Here is an 18,023-nt window from a genome sequence, read left to right as displayed (position 1 = left end):
GGGAAACGAGACAGTTCTGTTGTCTCTCATGTGTTCAATGTCAGTTGTGTTCCAAAGCTGCAGTTTAGCGGATTTCTGTTGGTGTCATCGACATGGGGAGTCAGTGGTTGTTTCTTGTATAATTTTCATGTATAAGTATCCTTTAAAAAAAAAAAAATACTTAAACACTGCAAAATGTTAATATGTAATATAGAACTGGAGTACACATGTCTCAATTCACACTTGAGGTGAATTTGTGTAGCTCAAAACACTAAAATTCAAAATACAATATAAAAATGTTTTTCCAAAAATAATGTTCTGGTAACAATGGGAAATCTACAAACCTCACTGACTAACTAAATGTAATGTAGGTGAACCAACTTATTTTTTTTGTAAAGAGTGAGAACCCAAGATTATTTTTAACCAGTAAATTATAGAAAAACTATAACGTATGTAAGCCATGTCTGATTTTTTTTCTTTTTTTTTTTACTTCTTTATATCAAAGCATATGACTGTGATGACAAAACATACAGAGCATAAAAGATACATATAAATGCAAGAAAACTACTTTATAGTCTTAACTGTGGGACACTGTGTACTGTATACAACAAAGGCATTGGAGCATTCTGGGTAACAGAGCCTCACCTTGCTGGGCAGCTGTACTAAAGAGCTGTAGGAAATGTACTGCTTCTTGTACTTAATATAAGACTAGTTATTGTTAAGCTAGGTGATTTGACACAGCAAAAAGTCTTACAACCGCTCACCCAAATGTTCCCATGCCCATCATACTGTAGCTTGAAGTTGGCATTACTGTTTTAAAAAAAAAAAAAAAAAGACTTAAGACTATATTCTACCAGTATTATTTGAACACAGTGATGTAACTAAACCTTGGAAATGTCATGAATGATACAGTATCCTTAGATTATATATTATATACATGATAATTTCCATCAGATCAGTTCAGGTTGGCAAATGTTTGACTGGTTTGATCCAGAGGCACCGTCTTCATCATCAGGTGGGCAGGCAACAAAATCAGCCAACATGGAGGCCATGGTATCATCATCCAGCTGAGCAAGACAGGGAGACACAACTACTGAAATATGCTGTGATGCTGATGAAAGGAAAATCTATTCAGTCACTGTGGCAACTGCTATTCCTCTAACCTGATTGGATGTGACAGAGAACACAAGGACACCCTGTGAGCAGGTTTGTGTGCCAGTGTGCACATGCTACAGTTATCTTCTAATTCATCCTCAAAAAGGCAGAGTAATGTAACTATAACCATATATATATATATATATATATATATATATACACATATATTTATACTCACAGATACTGTATGTTTTTTTTTCTTCTTCTTCTGTATGACCCTATTAAATAAGCCATAAATAAATAAATAAATAAAATCAGCCATGAATGTTTACCTTTTTCTTTTCAGTGCTTTGTCCTGCCTCTTCCTCTTTGTGTGTCTCCTCTCTCTTCCTCTTCACTCCTTTCCCGTCCTCTCCGTTACTCTCTCTACCACCCACGTCTTCTGTCTCCTGCTCTTCTGCTTTTATTGTTTCCATTTGCTCAGTGTCTGTCTCCTCTTGGTGTTTTGTACTCTGGTCCGTTGAAGTTTCAGGATCTGCCGCTGCTACATCTCCTTTTTGGACAGTTGTTGGCTCTTCCTCCCAATGACCAGATGGCAGGTGATCACTCACACTGGATTCCTGTGCCAGTTCAGCTCCTGACTCCTGTTGAGTTGAAGACGGACAGCTTTAGGTGGAAAGCTCAGTTTCCCCAGAAGAACACTAAAAATACCTGTTTCATTTTTCTGCTATTGGTAGAACCAAAACACAGATAATGTAGGAGGATATAACAATACTCCTGTCATATAACGATCCCTGACCTTCAGAGACATTTTGGGACCCCACAGTCAGGCAAGAAGATCTGGATTTAATTAACATCTCTACGGTTATGCTATTGTTGTCCCAGAATGGTTTCAGAGAAAAATTCAGAAACAAGACATCTACAACCCTGTGAAGTTTTCTTATCAAGAAACAGTTTACAGTCGGAGTGAAAAAAACAAACAAATAAAACGATAAAAAAATGCTGAATGCATTGAAACAATTTTTGTTTACATACTGATTTAGTCTTCTTGATATGTGTGCTAACTAATTAAAACCAAACTTAACAGAAAAATGAACACTTGAGCGTACATCAGTGTGATAAAATGACAGAAGCCATCTTTGGGAAAAGTTATTTGACACGTACTTTGAGTTTTTGCCCCATCTGCCTGACCTACACTGGAGCCTGCCATCAGCGGAGCGACAGAGATCCTTAAGAGGAAGTCTCATGTCGGCCATCTTTCCATACAGTCAGTGGTTTAACTCTTAAGATTTCACATTTGATCCACTGAAAATGCACTTAAATTCTTGCTAGTACTTACATTTAAACTATAACTTCAGCTTCTTTCAGTACACTTGAATTTATTTTTGTGCTCATAAATCAACTGTGATTTCAAGTAGAGATGAATGATTATTCAATTAATCATAGGTAAAACCTAAAGAAAATTGATTGCCAACTATTTTGATGATCAAATTGTTTAATTCTTTTTTTTTCATGCAAAAATGTGAATAACTTGCAATGATCTTTTGTTTTCTTTGTCGTTTCAGATAGTAAATAAAGAATCTGATGTTACTTTGGCCTCTGGAAAATTGTGATGAGCTTGACTAAACGATTAATCGCAAAAGTAACTGGCAGATTAAAGGATAATAAAAATAATCTTTATAATCTTCTTTAATCTCTAATTTCAACTCATTACAATTTACTCTTATTAAACTTATTTTATGGGGTTTAGCATTTCTTTCAACCTTTCACTCTTCCACTCTATAATTTAACTCCTAAGTGGTCAGTATGCTTCAAAAGTGAGATTTCAAAGTTGTGGTAGCTACCTGTTGATTCTTATTAGCTGTGCATTCTTCTGAGGAGGGTTTTGGCTCAGTCTCATTGTCTCCGTGCTCCCACAAGCTCGCCTCCTCCTGCCGCCCTCCTCCTCTCTCTCCTCTTCCTTCTCCTCCTCCCTCCTCCTCCTCCTCCTCCCTCTCCTCCAGTGCTCCTCCAGTGACACACAAGATCTGTGGCATTGTGGGGTCATCCATCCTTTCACTTTCATCCTCCTCTCCCTCACCCTCTCGCGCCTCCTCCAGGACTCCGATGCTCTCCACCTCTTGTACCTTCATCCTGTCCTCTGCTATCAGAGCTCTGTTGGTCTGGATCTCCTCTATCCCTCCCTCTGCTTCTCCATCTGCACTGAATCCAGCCATCCCTAGTTCATCCACCGCTGCTCGTAGCATCTTCCCTTCCTCTATCCTTATCTCTCCAGCCTTGTCCTCTGCTCCCTCCAGTGGAGGTATATCCCCATCTTCTTCCTCCTCCTCTTCCTCCAGCTCTTCTCCCTCTTCTTCATCATAGTCTTCATACTCTTCCCCATCGTAAAACTCATCCTCAGCAAAATCACTCACTTCCTCCTCCTCCTCATCCATCCCTTCCTCCTCTTCCTCCTCCTCCTCCAGCTCTTCATCATCCTCCATGTCCTCCTCTTCTTCCTCCTCATCATCAGTGCTGTTGATGTTAATGATACCAGAGTCTTCATTGCTGGCAGGCGGCGGTTGGTGTTGGTGGAGGTGCCGTCCCTGCTGCTGGCTCAGCTGATTCTGCAGCTGGTGCATTTGGAGTGGCAGACCGATGGGACCAGGCTGCCCTGCGTTGGAGGGCTGCATCAGCATCTGTTGGAGCTGAGGTCTGCCAGGCAAGGAGTCCCCCATACCACCAGCTGGAGCTGTGAGTGTGCTGGAGTTCAAAGGTGGAACCAGGGAGACCACAGAGGCACAAGAAGAAGCAAAGGAGTTGATAGGGGTGGTGGAGGTGGTGAGTTGGGGGGAGGAGGTAGCAAGATTGTTAGGGAGTGAGACCCCATCTACTGTGGTTGTTGTTGCTGTAGTGGGGACAATGGTGATCGATTCTCCTTCTGGAAGTGTAACTGTAGAGCCTCCTGGTGCAGCAGAAGCCATATTCTGAGAGTTTGCCACCGTCGTCTCATCTTGCTTGTTCTCCATGTTTAGCATACCTGGAGGAACGATGACCACGCTGTCATCCGAGTCACTGGCCAGAGAGATCTCCACATCCTCTGCTTCCTCTCTGTCGTAGCGGATGAACACGGGCCTCTGCCCCTCTAGAGGGCCCAATCCAGTAGGGTCCTGTTGGTGGTGTGCGTGTGGGGACAGGATCATCTCTCCTGGGGTGGGGGTCTGGCCCGGCAGTCCCGGAACCAGAGAGAGGTGGTTCTCCAGAGAACCTAACAGAGAAGCAGGGCCCAGGCTAAGGGAGTGGCGGGTGGGAAAGGGAGGACCGGGGGCAGGCCCCCCTAGGAGGGTTGGCAAAGTAAGTCCAGGGGTAGGTCCCTGAGAGGAGGGCAGGACTGGAGTGGTGGGTGAGGGTTTCAGGGTGAGGGGTGGCAAGGGCAAGGTGATGGAGGGAGTGCGGGGATGGAGTAGGGAGTTACAGATTGTGAGAGCCTCAGTACAAAATGTCGAGACCTGAGAGGGGAGAGAGGGGGAACAAACTCAGGGTCATCTGTGAAATGACTGACAGTAAAATGTAAACATCGCACAAAATGATTATACTGTAGAGTTTTCAGTTTCAGAGAGCGTTAACCTTTACCTTGAAGCATAATCTTCATCTTGCATATCATTATCATTATCACCTACTGACACACAATAGCCATGCCAATGCAGAGGGACCAAACCAAAAACAAAAAAAATCTGTGTGAAACTGTGGAAAAAAGTTTAACCTCAGCTTTTACTGCAACATACTCATCTCAGTAGCCTTGTTGTTAAAGCTTTTAGCACATGACAGCAACTTCAGTTTGATTTGTCTGATTTGAGTTTTGGTGGTCACCTTAAGGTTGCGGTCTATGTGTCCGTTACTGAGGATAGACACTGCGCAGGTCAGAGGTGGAGGCCAACAGGGCGATGGGACCAGGACCAGAGCCAGCAATAATCTGAAAATCCACAAGAACAAAACAGTGATATGAAAACATCTACACCACACGGTCTTCATTTTTCTCATCTTTGCTACAATTTGTAAGTCAAACTCGACACTATCTAATGCATATATGGTAGAAAGGCATGTAGTATAATTAAATGAAATGAAAGAAGAGGTTGAATTCAGCACATTGTCACCATCGACAGCATTTCTTCAACGCAAAATTTTACTTTCACAATAAAAGAAACAATTAAACTTTATATTTCCTCTCAAAATAATGTGCCCTTGAACTGGAAAGCTCTACAAATAACTGAAAATGAGCTGTAAACCTAATCTTATCCAACATATTTTACTTTACCAAACAAAAGCAGGGGCAACAGATTTATGTAACTAAACAAATGCCAGTTACTTATATCACCTTACAGTATGCTTATAAATTCAACAGGGCTGAGGTAATTACGGTAATCAGATTTTTGAAGCGTCTATTCTCAACTATGGAGAACGGCTGATCATCCAGGATCATGAATTCCATAATTTTCCTCATCATTGCTTTGGTCTTTTCACTGTTCATACCAAGGCAGGAAAGGCTCCTGGCTTGTGTCTGACACTGAGCTCTGACTAACTTTAGCCACTAACTTCAGCACCATCAGCAGCAACGCCCAGCAGGCGTTGCTGCTGATGGTGTTTTAAGTGTCTGATTAGGTTAGTTTCGTGGTAGTCCCTCACGGTTTACTTTGATCTTAGATGTATTATAAATTGCAAGCTTTGGGTGTTTTTCGCGCACAATGAAAAACTTTCCACGCTGAAGACACGTTAGCGTGCGGCTGTGATGCTAATGACTGCGCTGCTGTGCGTATGACGTGCGGCATATGTGTACAACGAACCGGCTCGAAATCTGAAATACACGAGACTGACTAGCTGGTCTCAGGTCCGGGCCAAGCACACTGAAAACTGGCCGATTCCGGTCCTGGGCCGGTGGATCGCTGCAGCTCTACTGAACACCATTCAGAATGTGATAACTAAGGTCCACAGAAGATCAATGTTTATAGCATCTGAATGAAGACCTGTGAACATGTTAATGCTAATCAATGGTAATTCAGCATATTTTGAAAAAACACAGTGACAGACATGTGGATTGACCATAGGCACAGTTTAAAAAAAACAAAAAACAAAAACAAAACTTTTGCCACATATTAGTGGAAGTGCTGAGAAAAAAAAGAGAATCAGCTCTGTGTGTCTAAGGGGTGATTTTGCATGAATCCGTGCACCTGATCAGCCAAGCTCAGACCTAGCATCTGGATATGATACAAGTTACAATAGGTTACAATAGTAAGATACAATAGGGATCCAGCCGCTTCATATAATTCACAGTCTATCTTCCTGATGGTCCTGACATCAGCAGACAGTGTAGGAAAAGGGCTGCAACTGATCCAGCATGGATATCGATGTAAATGAAGGTAGCACCTGTATAGCTCTCGTCGGGTGAGGGCACTGCTATACTGCCCACTGATCCCCCCTGCAGATTCACATGAAGTGCTGCTGCTGGACTGTTGCTGCTGTAGACGCACACACAGCGGCAGCACCAAATCATGGAGACGCTGTGGGGAAAAACAAGAGGGGGAAACCACAGCCTGACTGTTTGTTATTTCAAAAAAAAAGAAAAAAAAAAGAGAGAGAACTGAAGTGTCTATTCTGCAGCTATTCATGATCAATTCTAACAATTCAATTTTATTTATATAGCACCTTATACAATCAAAATTGTCTCTAGATGCTTTACAGAGACCCTGAGCAAGGAAAAAAAGGAAAAACTCCCTCTTAACAGGAAGAAACCTTGAGCAGGACCTGGCTTGCAAGGGGGAACCATCCTGCTGATAGTCATGCCATCATCTTGTCTAAGAACACTGCTTTTAATTTAAAACCACCGAAAGTAACAAACACCATCTCCGTTCTGTTCAGTTTGTGTGTGCTTGTTCTGCTGTTGTGTGCTCAGATACATCAGCAGCTGTACTTTCTAGTAGTCATTGTTATAATCTACTCATTCTGGTTGAGAAATCAAATTGCTGTTTTTGCATGTCTTCAGCTGCATTACCACGCAGCAGAACAACAATGTGCACTGGCATTTACCTTGTGTATATCATCTTTCAGCAGTGTACCACTGGTTAGTATGATTTGTCTCAGTGCTGTGAAGAAGAAAAAAACAATTTGTGAGATTACACTGGACCAAACAGAAGACCGGCACACAATAAAAACAAAATCATTCATCATACCAAAAGAATATTATGTAGGATTTAACCAATAAGCATCTCACCCCTGAGGGCTGCAATGCAAGTATCCTGATTAGCCAGAAGGTCTCCTTTCCTCTGGAGTGATGGTCCAACTGTGTCCGCTATGACAAGCGGTTTTGTCCGCCGGGGGCCCGGCTTCCCTCCAGGAACAACATCTGCTGACAGACCCACCCGGAGCTGTAGGACAGGATACAGAGCATGACACTCTTAAATGCTGCTGCATTGACATATGACAAACAGTATACACCTGCTCCTGGAATCTACTGGTTCCCTAAGGTTTAAAAAATCAAATATATCCACTAGGAAATTTTTACTGAAAGATACACAGTGCTTAAATACATTCAAACTCATAACCTTGTAACTGAACTAACCTTGACAGACTCTGTTTCTGGTGTGATGTCACTGAGAAGGTGGTTAAAAAGGAGCTCTGAGTGGCCAGGGCTTCCCTGAAGAATATTAGCAGAGGCTCCGGCCATCTGGACCCAAAGCTCTAAGGTTCTGTACACGGACACTCGCACGGAGCTGTAGGATTGTGGACAGACACACAAGACAAATGTTTTAGCTGCCATGTCAAAATCTGATATTACAAGACCATCCACAGTGCTGCTGCTAAATAACCCCACCTTGCCATACTCTGCTGATTTCTTATACAAGCTGATTTCTTATACAAGCTACAAGTGATGCACCGACCCACGGCCTGTAGGTCCTGCAGGTAGACCAGTGGGTCGGGCTGGTTCCGGTCAGGTTATAAGAAAATATCAAGGATTTGGGTGGGTGGAAGGCAGTGCTCATAAAACAAAACACGAACCAGTTTGTATCTTGTTATTCCCTTATTGTCACACAGCTAACAAGAAAAATGCTACTGCCTTGCTATTGTCTTCTTTAGCGCTATGCCAGTGATCGTCTTGCTTTTACCTGTAGGCTCTCTGCTGTCCCAGACTGGCTTCAGGTAGAGGTGTCCAGGCAGATAAGGTTTGAGAAAATAGCCTCTGTAGCACAGCAGCGTACTGAACCATGCTGCTACGTACACTGCAATACACACAGCACAGACACTGTCAGCCCCTCCACAGCCGTACATACAATATTATATAATATATATAATATAATATATAACTGTTATCATACAGTTGCCGGTACCTTCAGAATTATTCAACTTAATGCATAACATAAAAAAACAAAAACGGTATGTGTGTGCATATTGACACTCACGCTGTGATCAGGGCTGATAAGACGTCCAGTGTGTTGATGTGTATGATGGGCAAGACGAGTAACCTCACACTTCCATCTCCTGTTAAATTCTGACAAAGACATGCACACACACAACTAAACACGTGGATTATGACGCTTGGATTGGATTGACGTGGGACCGCTAGCATCCGCATGTCCAAGATGTTATTTAACAAAGGACAAGAGATAACAATCACCCATTTTTATCCGGCCATGGGTCAAGTTTGTTGTTTCATGAATACATTTAGAGCTACAGTATGTATTAAATCATCCAAGTCGGGGCACTCCTCCCCAGGCACTACAGTGAAATACTTGGTGTGTACTCACTATGCTTTTGGAGCTGACAGCGAGGGCTCGGCACACAAGGTTGAGTATTGGTCTGACAGGCAGACGAACAGCTGAGGCTGGATCCACTCTGTTGGACAGAAATTAGAGGCAGTATGAATTAAGAATAATATAAAATGTAATATTAAATGTATTGTATTATCAAGGCTTCATGAGGAAATGCGAGATGGTGTAAAAAAATACTTCAACAATCGGTAAGGTTCCAATGCAGTTCCTTTATTGACACTGCATGGAGCAATTCTGCCCCCCAAAATACTACAGCTATGGTACTCCACATACAGACAATCTTTTTCTTTTTTCATCATTAACCATTTGTGGACATCATAATTTAGGCCATCCTCAGTCATTTTTGTTCTATTATGTAAACTTGAGTTGGCTCTGAACTGTGTTCTCTGCAGCCACAACCATAAAAGTTCTTTTATTTTACAACTAAACTCTACATAAAAAAAAACATCGTTCATTGCTCGTCTCCACGACAGATGTGTGTTTTGAATTTAGTCAGACAGATAAAGAGGGACCATTTCTTCGGAAAAGGGTAGGTCCAATGAAAATGTGACAGCAAGGCCAATTGTTTTCACCTACACATTATTGTAATCAACAACGAATGTTTCCAGAATGACATTTCATTGCAATGAGGAGAGACGGATATCTTCAGAAATCTGAAAACCTTCAAACCAAAACTATCTTCATGGCTATAAACTACTATGGGTAAATTAGAACATTTATTAACTGATCCTTTAAAATATGTTTTTTTTTTTTGTGTGTGTGTGTGACTTTTGTACCTGAGTGAGTGTTTGAGTGCCAGGCAGACAGCTGTGTATCTGTGCTGGAGCTGCAGCAGCAGCAAGGGATCTGATTGGTCGAGGTGAGGAAAGCTCAGCTCCACTCCTGGACCTTCATATTGCACAGTTCCATCTGTCACGAAAAAAAGGGCTCATCAGACTGCAACACACGTGAACTGACCATGCCGAAACGAGAACAGAGCATGTCCCTCTAGGGAATCTAAAAAAACTTTCTCCATGTGATCTTCTGACTGATTTCAGTGCTCGCAGATATTTTCATTTCTTCCAACAAATCATGATATTAATGTCAGATTTGTAAAGTGCATTTCCATTTCTGTGTAGGTCTATTTCCAGGGCAAACACTGCCTTTCTGGCCACCAAGAGCGCTTTGTATGACAGATGGAATGTATGAGATTTTATACATACAACACAGTTAGCAATGCAAAGCATTTTGGAAATATCAGCTGTAGAGATGTCTGCCTTATCTCCAATGTAATGTAACCAAATGGAAATTTGCTTATGGTTTTCAAAAAAAACAAAAAAAAAACAAACAAAAAAAAAGACCTTTGAAAAATTCAACAACAGTATCTCTTTCCAGAAATCATTAGCCAGTTTTGATTTGGGGGTGAACTGTTCCTTTAAGTAATTGCTCCTGACTATTCCCATTGCATATCACCTCCTTCAAATAAACTGTCTAATAAATAGTGGGCGGAGCCAACGTGACATCATCCAGAAGTTAACGAGCTAGAGCTCTGAAGCCTCCACTTTGGCATTATGGTCGTCACCATCTTCACCAAATGTGAAGGTATATGGAGAAGATGGCTAAACTGTACCTGTTTCAGAACCCTGGTAGATCTGAGCCAGCTGGCTATTAGCTGAGGCCAGTAGGCAATGAATCTGATTGGTCCAGCTTTCAGCTCTGCCAGCACCCACCCCTCTTTCCAATAGGCCCCCCAGGCAGGGAAGGTGACCATAACATAGACATGCCATCTGACAGAATGACAATGAGAAAGAGAGAAAATGTTAAAAAGCCTACAAGAAAACAGCTGGACAGTCAGTGTTCTGCTTCACTTGTTGAGTTTGCACTTCACCTTTTTCTATAGAAATCTGGGGCAGTGTAAGAGAATCACAAACCTCTTGTGTTTTCGTGTTTGTATTGTCCATTCTGGAGAGGAAATAGGCTCCCAGTTTGTCCTAAAAGAAAAAAGAAATCCTCAAATGACTGAAATGAAATATATATGAACCAAAAGTTATTTGCTCATTTGTTCCTATATTGAGGAATAACTCTTTGACTCTAGTCTTCATCTGCACATCAGTGCATCTTGCCTTGAGGGATCCACATGCTCTGGGGTAGTAGGTCATACAGGCCATCATTCCCTCCATGGCTGCCAGCTCACACTGAGATCACAGGAGGAACAACAACGGTTCATCTGATGAATATCAGCTGATCATTCTTTTCACTGTCAATCTCTCTCTTGACTACCTCTTATTATCTATTGATCATTCAGGCATTTGAAAATATATTTGAAAAAAATGCTCATCACAATTTCCCAGAACCTGAGGGGAATTTTCTTCATTTTAATTTGCAAAACTGTAATTTGGTCCTTTACACATGATTATGAGGCATCATAGCCATCTTGAATCTTTCTAGCCACTATTTAAAAGGTCCTTCCCTGTTGTGATGAGAGGGATATAAGAAACATTCATTCCCCTCACCTCTGTCTTAAGGCCCAGCAGAGACGTAAGGATGCCAAGGACGGAGTTGAGGCCGACCTCCCGGGCCAGCTCTGCTAGCTGGGACGAGTACTGCAACACATCCTTCAGAATGTTCACAGCAAGCTGGATGGTCTGAACTGGAGCCTGAGACTACAGGATGGTACCCATATACACAGAGGAGAGAGAGAGAAACCAGAAAGAAGGTGCTGGGCTGCTTGGATTTTTATTTTACAGTTAGTCATAAGTCAGGTTTCACAGAAGATGCAGACTGACAGCGTTTGAGGGTGTTTATGTGTGGATGTACAGTATGTATCATACCTGTATGACCTGCTGCAGGGAGCGCAGCCAGGATAGGCAGTGTTGCTGGAATAAATCACTGGAGCTGTCCTTAACCAGCATGGAGAGTAGGCAGAGCCCCTCAAACCTGTGTGAGCACATGCACGCACGCACGGACGCACGCACACACACACACACACACACACAGGGAAAACAAAAAGATTTGCCATCATGCCGCCACTTAAACTTTCTTCTCGTTATAAACAAATCGGAGCTACCCTTCAAAAACAGAGCTATTCAGGGTAACGCCACCTTTTTATGGCGGCTTGGATTTAGACAACACTGGCTTCTTTTGCTAAACTGAAAGAGGTTTTATTTAGGTTATTTACATGCACACCGGTAACCCCGATTCAACATAGATGACCCTAACAATAACAGTGTTTCTGTTACTGAGGATTCTTCGATTTTTTAGGTTTGTAGGTGTTACCGTTAACATTTTGCAGTACAGTGTCTTCTCTTTGGTTTCTCTGTAATAAGTAATTTTTGATAAGCAAGCATTTTAGCAGTGAGCAACCAGGAGAAATAGTTTACATGTCACAATATCAAAATACATAAGCATCCATGAAAACACACTCAAAGTAAGGTATCAAAAAGTAACCGCGTTGGTAGTGAAACTTGGCTATGATATGGCCACTGTATCAAAATTTTCAGATGGTACTCAGTCCTATCGATGAATGAAACTGCACAATTTGCAGAACGTCTAATTATAAAATAAAATAAAAAATAAATTATAAAATCCGAGCATATAAATGGTGGGAAATTGTCCAATAGGCCTTGGTGGTGTGTATTTTATAAATGTTAAAAATTCTTAAAAATTATTGCATATTTGCCATTCGATAAATAAGTCAAATTTATTTAGGGATAGCATTTCTATAATTTAGAAACATCCAAAAACAATATATTCATAATAACACAACAACGTTGTAATTGTGATAGGTGGGATATAAGAAACACTCAGTCTCTCACCTGGTCTTGCTCGAGCCAAGTTTGGCATTGCTGAAACCCACGAGACCACCAACGGCGCTCGCGCCCTATAAGAGAAAAATACGTGTTAACAAAAGGTCAAGCCAAACACATTTAATAAGCACAGCAGCCTCGGTCCAACTGTATCACCAGATAAAAGCCCAGGGAGCGACAAAGCAGCTGTAGCAGCTGCAGCGCAGCGACAGCAGGCAGACAGGCAACTAGCATCCAAGCTAACGTGCCTCTTCGGACTATGTCCTACCTGTGTCGGAAACACGCCATGTTCTCTGTAGTTGGCCAACAGAGCAGGTAAATACTCCGGACGCTGCTCCTGCAGAACCGACACCAAACCCTCTGTTAGTCGCATAGCAGATGGGCCACGCAGCCAAGCCGATGTAGCCATCTTGCCTCGCCGCAAAGCAAACGTCACTAGTGTGCGACTGGGTGACGTCGATTTGATGAACTCTTGTTTTTTTTTTTCTTTGTGCAGGCTCAACATACTTGTACAGGTGGAACGAGTCAAGAAGAGAAGATTTAAATTTACTCCCGTTTACACCAACCTGACCTGTCTAGACTAGACTGTGTATTAATGCACAGTGGAACGTGTTCTTGGAGGGGTACTGACTGTAGCTGTGTCCGGTCTACTCATGGCTAATGAGCGACTCAGAGCCCTGGAGGAGGTAGAGAAAGAGATAGCCCTGATCCTACAATGTGCCGGTAAGCATACATTTCACTGAGCACCGCAGCGACTACCTCACTACAGACTCTTGTACTGCTTTGGTTATTCCCTAACAGTTAAGATTCTTCGACCCTTGATTTTATGGCCCAACAAATGGAGTAATTTCTCGGCGGTAATTGCTCCTTCTTTTATTCTTTCTATATATCTTTATTGTTTCATTCGATTTTATTCTTTTCACGTTGTCATTACTTTTATGTTTAAAGCTCGAGTAAGGCAGAGTTAGCAACTGGGCTAAGTAATGCAGTTGCACCAGACATCTCGGGAATCTAACGCGGTGTAGTCAGCCTTCACGATGTTTTCAAGTGCCTTCATATACACTATAGACACTATGGTAATAGCGAGTTCGAACCGATTTCACAATAACAGCAGTGTCCGGACAACCAGGCAAAGTTACATTCACTCATTAAATCAATTTATCTTTCAGCTAATCACTCAATAATACATGGTCACATGAATATAATAAGTTAATGAATAAATAAATAAGTCAAGATTAATAAAATGTAAACAAAATCAATACGAATAGTAAAAATATCATCGAATTTGTTCTCTGAATTTAGAATGCTATCTCAAGGAAACTTCCCGTTGACACCGACTAATTTCACTTCAGGATGATAGTAGCTCACTCCATTGTATCACACAATAAGTTTCAGGAAGTTCGGATGTAGCGTTTCAAAATAAAGGTTGTCCAAAATCCCATATATCATCAAATTTGTTCTCTAAATTTAGAGTGCTATTTCTAGGAAACTTCCTGTAATGGACAAGGTTTCTCCATTTTAGATGCCTTATCGCAAAGGTATCTGAAACGGAGATACCTTGTCTGTTTAAAATACCTTATCACTGAAGGCAGGGCGCCCAATTTCGACAGCGTCCAGTGGTAAGAATTTAGCATTCACACACTTAAACTGCTGGGGCTTGTGTCCATAACAGAACTTACAGTAGCCCACTCCTTGGTGTCACACAATAAGGTGCAGCCTTATTGTGTGACACCAAGGAGTGGGCTACTGTCATCCTACATGAGACTTTAGAGGACTTTTATTCTGAAATACTACATTAGAACTTCCTGTAAGTTATTGTGTGACATTCAGGTGTGGGCTACTGTCATCCTGAAGTGAAATTGGTCAGTGGCAACAGGAAGTTTCCTTGAAATAGCACTCTGAATTCAGAGTACAAATTTGAGGATATATTTACCAATCATGTTCATTTTGTTTACATTTTATTTATCTTGACTTATTTATTTATTCATTAATCTATTACTAGTACCGTAGTGTCTCGTACATGGAGGCACTTGAAAACATTGTGAAGGCCGGTTTGACCACGTTTTTGAACTGTAGACTGGCTTTACCGCAGTCAATAGCTTCAGGTTCACGATATCAGTTATTTGCTTGTGTGTGTTTTGGGGGGCCCCAAAGTCAAAGGCTAGTTTTTACTCCTCTTTTGCTTCATATTGAGCTCACATGGTGTGTATTGAAGTGTTTAATTAAACAATTGCGTCTCACTTGAGTAAAATCTTCAGTGTTATTTCAGCTGAGGAATATTGGTTGTGTGTTGGGGGACATCTACTTGATTGTTGCCCTACCCTAAAATGGGTCAGTCTTGGCATATGTCTGACCATTGATAATTACATCCAAAAAACATGTTTTATACTGTGCTAATCAATATTAGGATCAGATGACTCTATAATGTGAATGGTGTTGCTCATAGTGTTTTTTCATTCAAGACTAGCTGGTCATCATAATGAAGCATTTAGCAGCGAATAAGGTCTATATCTTTGTTAGGAGCAGAGATTGCATAACACACGGAGAGGAACACTGTTACTAACACATTCAGCATATCAGCTTTATGGACTGATAATCTGTCAGATTTAGTGTTTAGTGTTGTTAACAAAACAGATATGTTGCGCTTGTTATCCCTGGCAGGTAATATAGTTCTGGAACTCTCCAAAGACAAACACAACGCCAGCTTCCTGGACAGACAGCTGGCCCAGTTCCAGAGCTCTGTCAACCGAGTGGAGAGCGAACTGAGTGGCCAGATCCGCTACCTCACACAGGTCAAATATACACTAACAATATTAGTATTTTTTTTTTTTTTTTTTATTTGTGCATAATAAACCCAAAGACTACTGCTACAAGCGCAGAGCTTTAGTTTAAGTTTCTCATAGCACAAGTATTGTCATATATTTAATAGTTTTTACTGCTAAATATATCCTAGCATATTGGCTAAGCCGATATGAAACGCCACAGTGTGTTGTGTCAAGCTTTTGACAGACATCTGTAACTTAAACATGAAAAGTAGACTGTACATTCTAAAATGTCCTGTATTGTTTTACAATTAAATTAAAGGTTTTGCTTCTGTGATAATTTTATGGCTTTACATTATTTTGATTTTCTCTCAATTTATTTTGATTGAAAAAAATATGGTCACTCCTATGGAAACAAATCTGATCTCATTGCAGGGATTCCCATAGACAGTAAGCTAGTAGAACAATTAATATCTAATTAGTTAAGGTGCATAATATTTTGAGCAGTAGAATAAAGTAGTGATCCTCCCCTCTTTTCCACAGGTAGCTACTGGTCAACCTCATGAAGGTTCCACTTACTCAGCCAGGAAGGACTGTCAGATGGCCTTGAACAGAGCTGAGTATGCCAAGGTCAAACTGGGGGAACTGGGACGGACTTGTGAAGTCATGTTGGAGCAGCAGCAACAGCAACAGCAACAGCAGCAGCAGCAGCAGCAGCAGCAGCAGACATGACAGAGAGGGAAAGTGGCTGGCTGGCTGGCAAAATAGTGACCAGTGTGCAGCATTTCATTGTGATACCTGATGTGACCGTATCTGCCCTCATTCTCCACTTCTATCAACAGCCTTAAAATCTTTTCATAGATTCATTTTATCGCTATTACAAATACGTTTTGTACTTGTACAGTATTGCAAGACAAAAAATAGATACAGACAGATGGAAAAAAATGTTGTTATATATAATAACTCTATATTTTGTTGTTCAGTGATCCTATTCATTTTTCTCATTCATAGCAGGACCTTTGTAGATACTTCTAAACATAAAGAAATTTAAAGAAATTTGTCAGGGTCTGGATTCTTCTACCAACAAAACATATTAAAGACCTTAATCTGACTATTATCTATACATATCCTTTGGGCCACAGTCACTCAGCAGCTCATAAAATTTGTTACAGAAACAGTGATTAAAAATACTAACTCACTATATGTTGTTCAACCTTAATAACAATTTAAAAGACAAAGATTATGTTAGGCCGTGCAAATCTCAGTACTGCAGTGCTGAAGAAATGACACTGGACCTGGAAGTTGCTCAAGCAGAATCAGGAGTCCTCAGTACAGAGTCTGACCTGAGAAACCCCAACACTAGTCTTTTATACAGTTTAGATAATACCCAAGAATGCTCATTCCTGGGTAAGAAAGGGACTAAGCATCTACTTCATTGGTGAAATAGCCAAAAGAGTGTTACCCACAGAGTCAAGAGCCCTGATATCAAAGCCTTGGTATCAGCCGACTCTCCAGCTGTCGGGGGAGACACCAGGGTGTCTGTCTGCCAATGAGATTTAGTACAAACGGCGATCACCCAGGTGCAATCCTTCGTCTAAAAGGAGGATGAGAGAGAAGTAAAAATGATTCCTTTACACAATGTAACATATAAAAACACGATTTACGTCATACATTAAAGCCAGCACAAAACGTGATCAGAGGTAACAGAGGATTTATTCGCTGCCATCAACTTGTACAGGTGTGGTACACTCAGAAGAAGAGTTTAATAATCAGACTGAATTGTCATTTTGTTACACCTAATTTATTTGTCAATTCATTGTACTGTTTGGATGAACACCGGAGGCAGAACAGTAATTTAGAGATATGGACCCAGACAGGTTTGGTAGAATATGTAAAGAATTTTATTCAGTTGTATTGCTGTGAAATAGTTCCCAGCTACCAGTGGCTGCAGCTGAGCTTATTTGTGATAACTCTTGGACCATCTTTGATTTTACATGGTTTGTATTGACTTTAATAGATGAGATCTCTCTTGATAAGCAAGAAAAGACATGTTTAATAACAACATTTGATTATTTGTGCATTTTATGCAGTAAAATAATATTCCACATTTTATGTTGCGGTCCATTCCAAAATAGATTAAATTTAATTTCTCCCACAAAATTCTTCACAAAATACCTCATAATGACAAAGTGAAACATATTTGCTTGAATTTTTTTGCAAATTTATTAAAAATGAAAAACAAAAAAATCTAACATGTACATATGTATTCACACCCTAATCCATGACAATCAGAACTGAGCTCAGGTGCCTCCTGTTTCCACTGATCATCCTTCAGAGGTTTCTACAACCTGAGTTGAGTCGACCTGTGGTAAATTCAGTTGACTGTGCATGATTTGGAAAGGCACACACCTGTCTATATAAGCCCTCACAGCTGACAGTGCATGTCAGATCACAAACCAAGCCTGAAGTCAAATGGATCTTCTGTAGACCTCTGAGACAGGATTGTGTCAAGGCACAGATCTGGGGAAGGGCACAGAAAGATTTCTGCTGCATTAAAGGTCCCAAAGAGCACAGTGGCCTCTGTAATCCGTAAATGAAAGAAG

At 41.1% G+C, this 18,023-nt stretch overlaps 2 protein-coding genes across 2 annotated transcripts; one reads left to right on the top strand and one right to left on the bottom strand.

The window, feature by feature from the left end:
- Positions 1–799: 799 nt before the first annotated feature.
- pelp1 (proline, glutamate and leucine rich protein 1) lies at positions 800–13,163 on the bottom strand. The gene is made up of 19 exons (XM_046380646.1): positions 12,927–13,163; positions 12,668–12,732; positions 11,684–11,789; positions 11,366–11,515; positions 10,976–11,047; positions 10,784–10,843; positions 10,483–10,639; positions 9,650–9,782; positions 8,850–8,937; positions 8,505–8,593; positions 8,211–8,324; positions 7,667–7,817; positions 7,319–7,472; positions 7,135–7,190; positions 6,475–6,608; positions 4,924–5,026; positions 2,919–4,562; positions 1,407–1,718; positions 800–1,046 (listed from the first exon to the last, which is right to left on the bottom strand). The coding sequence occupies exons 1-19, from the start codon at positions 13,161–13,163 to the stop codon at positions 930–932; spliced, it is 3,942 nt and encodes a 1,313-aa protein (XP_046236602.1). The 3' UTR covers positions 800–929.
- Positions 13,164–13,246: 83 nt separating this feature from the next.
- Positions 13,247–16,476, top strand: med11 (mediator complex subunit 11). Its single transcript, XM_046380647.1, has 3 exons — positions 13,247–13,381; positions 15,320–15,450; positions 15,964–16,476. The coding sequence occupies exons 1-3, from the start codon at positions 13,312–13,314 to the stop codon at positions 16,150–16,152; spliced, it is 390 nt and encodes a 129-aa protein (XP_046236603.1). The 5' UTR covers positions 13,247–13,311; the 3' UTR covers positions 16,153–16,476.
- Positions 16,477–18,023: the final 1,547 nt, after the last annotated feature.

The sequence above is a fragment of the Scatophagus argus genome, chromosome 23 (genome assembly GCF_020382885.2).
Source record: "Scatophagus argus isolate fScaArg1 chromosome 23, fScaArg1.pri, whole genome shotgun sequence".
NCBI classification, from domain to species: Eukaryota; Metazoa; Chordata; class Actinopteri; family Scatophagidae; genus Scatophagus; species Scatophagus argus.
This window is presented reverse-complemented; position numbering and strand designations above follow the sequence as displayed.

Coding starts and splice junctions, on each gene's coding strand:
- pelp1 (XM_046380646.1), bottom strand. CDS start 13,163: ATGTTGAGCCTGCACAAAGAAAAAAAAAAACAAGAGTTCATCAAATCG. Junction 9,783..10,482: donor CTACCAGGGTTCTGAAACAG/GTACAGTTTAGC, acceptor TTTTCGTGACAG/ATGGAACTGTGCAATATGAA. Junction 8,938..9,649: donor GCACTCAAACACTCACTCAG/GTACAAAAGTCA, acceptor TCTGTCCAACAG/AGTGGATCCAGCCTCAGCTG.
- med11 (XM_046380647.1), top strand. CDS start 13,312: ATGGCTAATGAGCGACTCAGAGCCCTGGAGGAGGTAGAGAAAGAGATA. Junction 13,382..15,319: donor CCTGATCCTACAATGTGCCG/GTAAGCATACAT, acceptor TATCCCTGGCAG/GTAATATAGTTCTGGAACTC. Junction 15,451..15,963: donor AGATCCGCTACCTCACACAG/GTCAAATATACA, acceptor TCTTTTCCACAG/GTAGCTACTGGTCAACCTCA.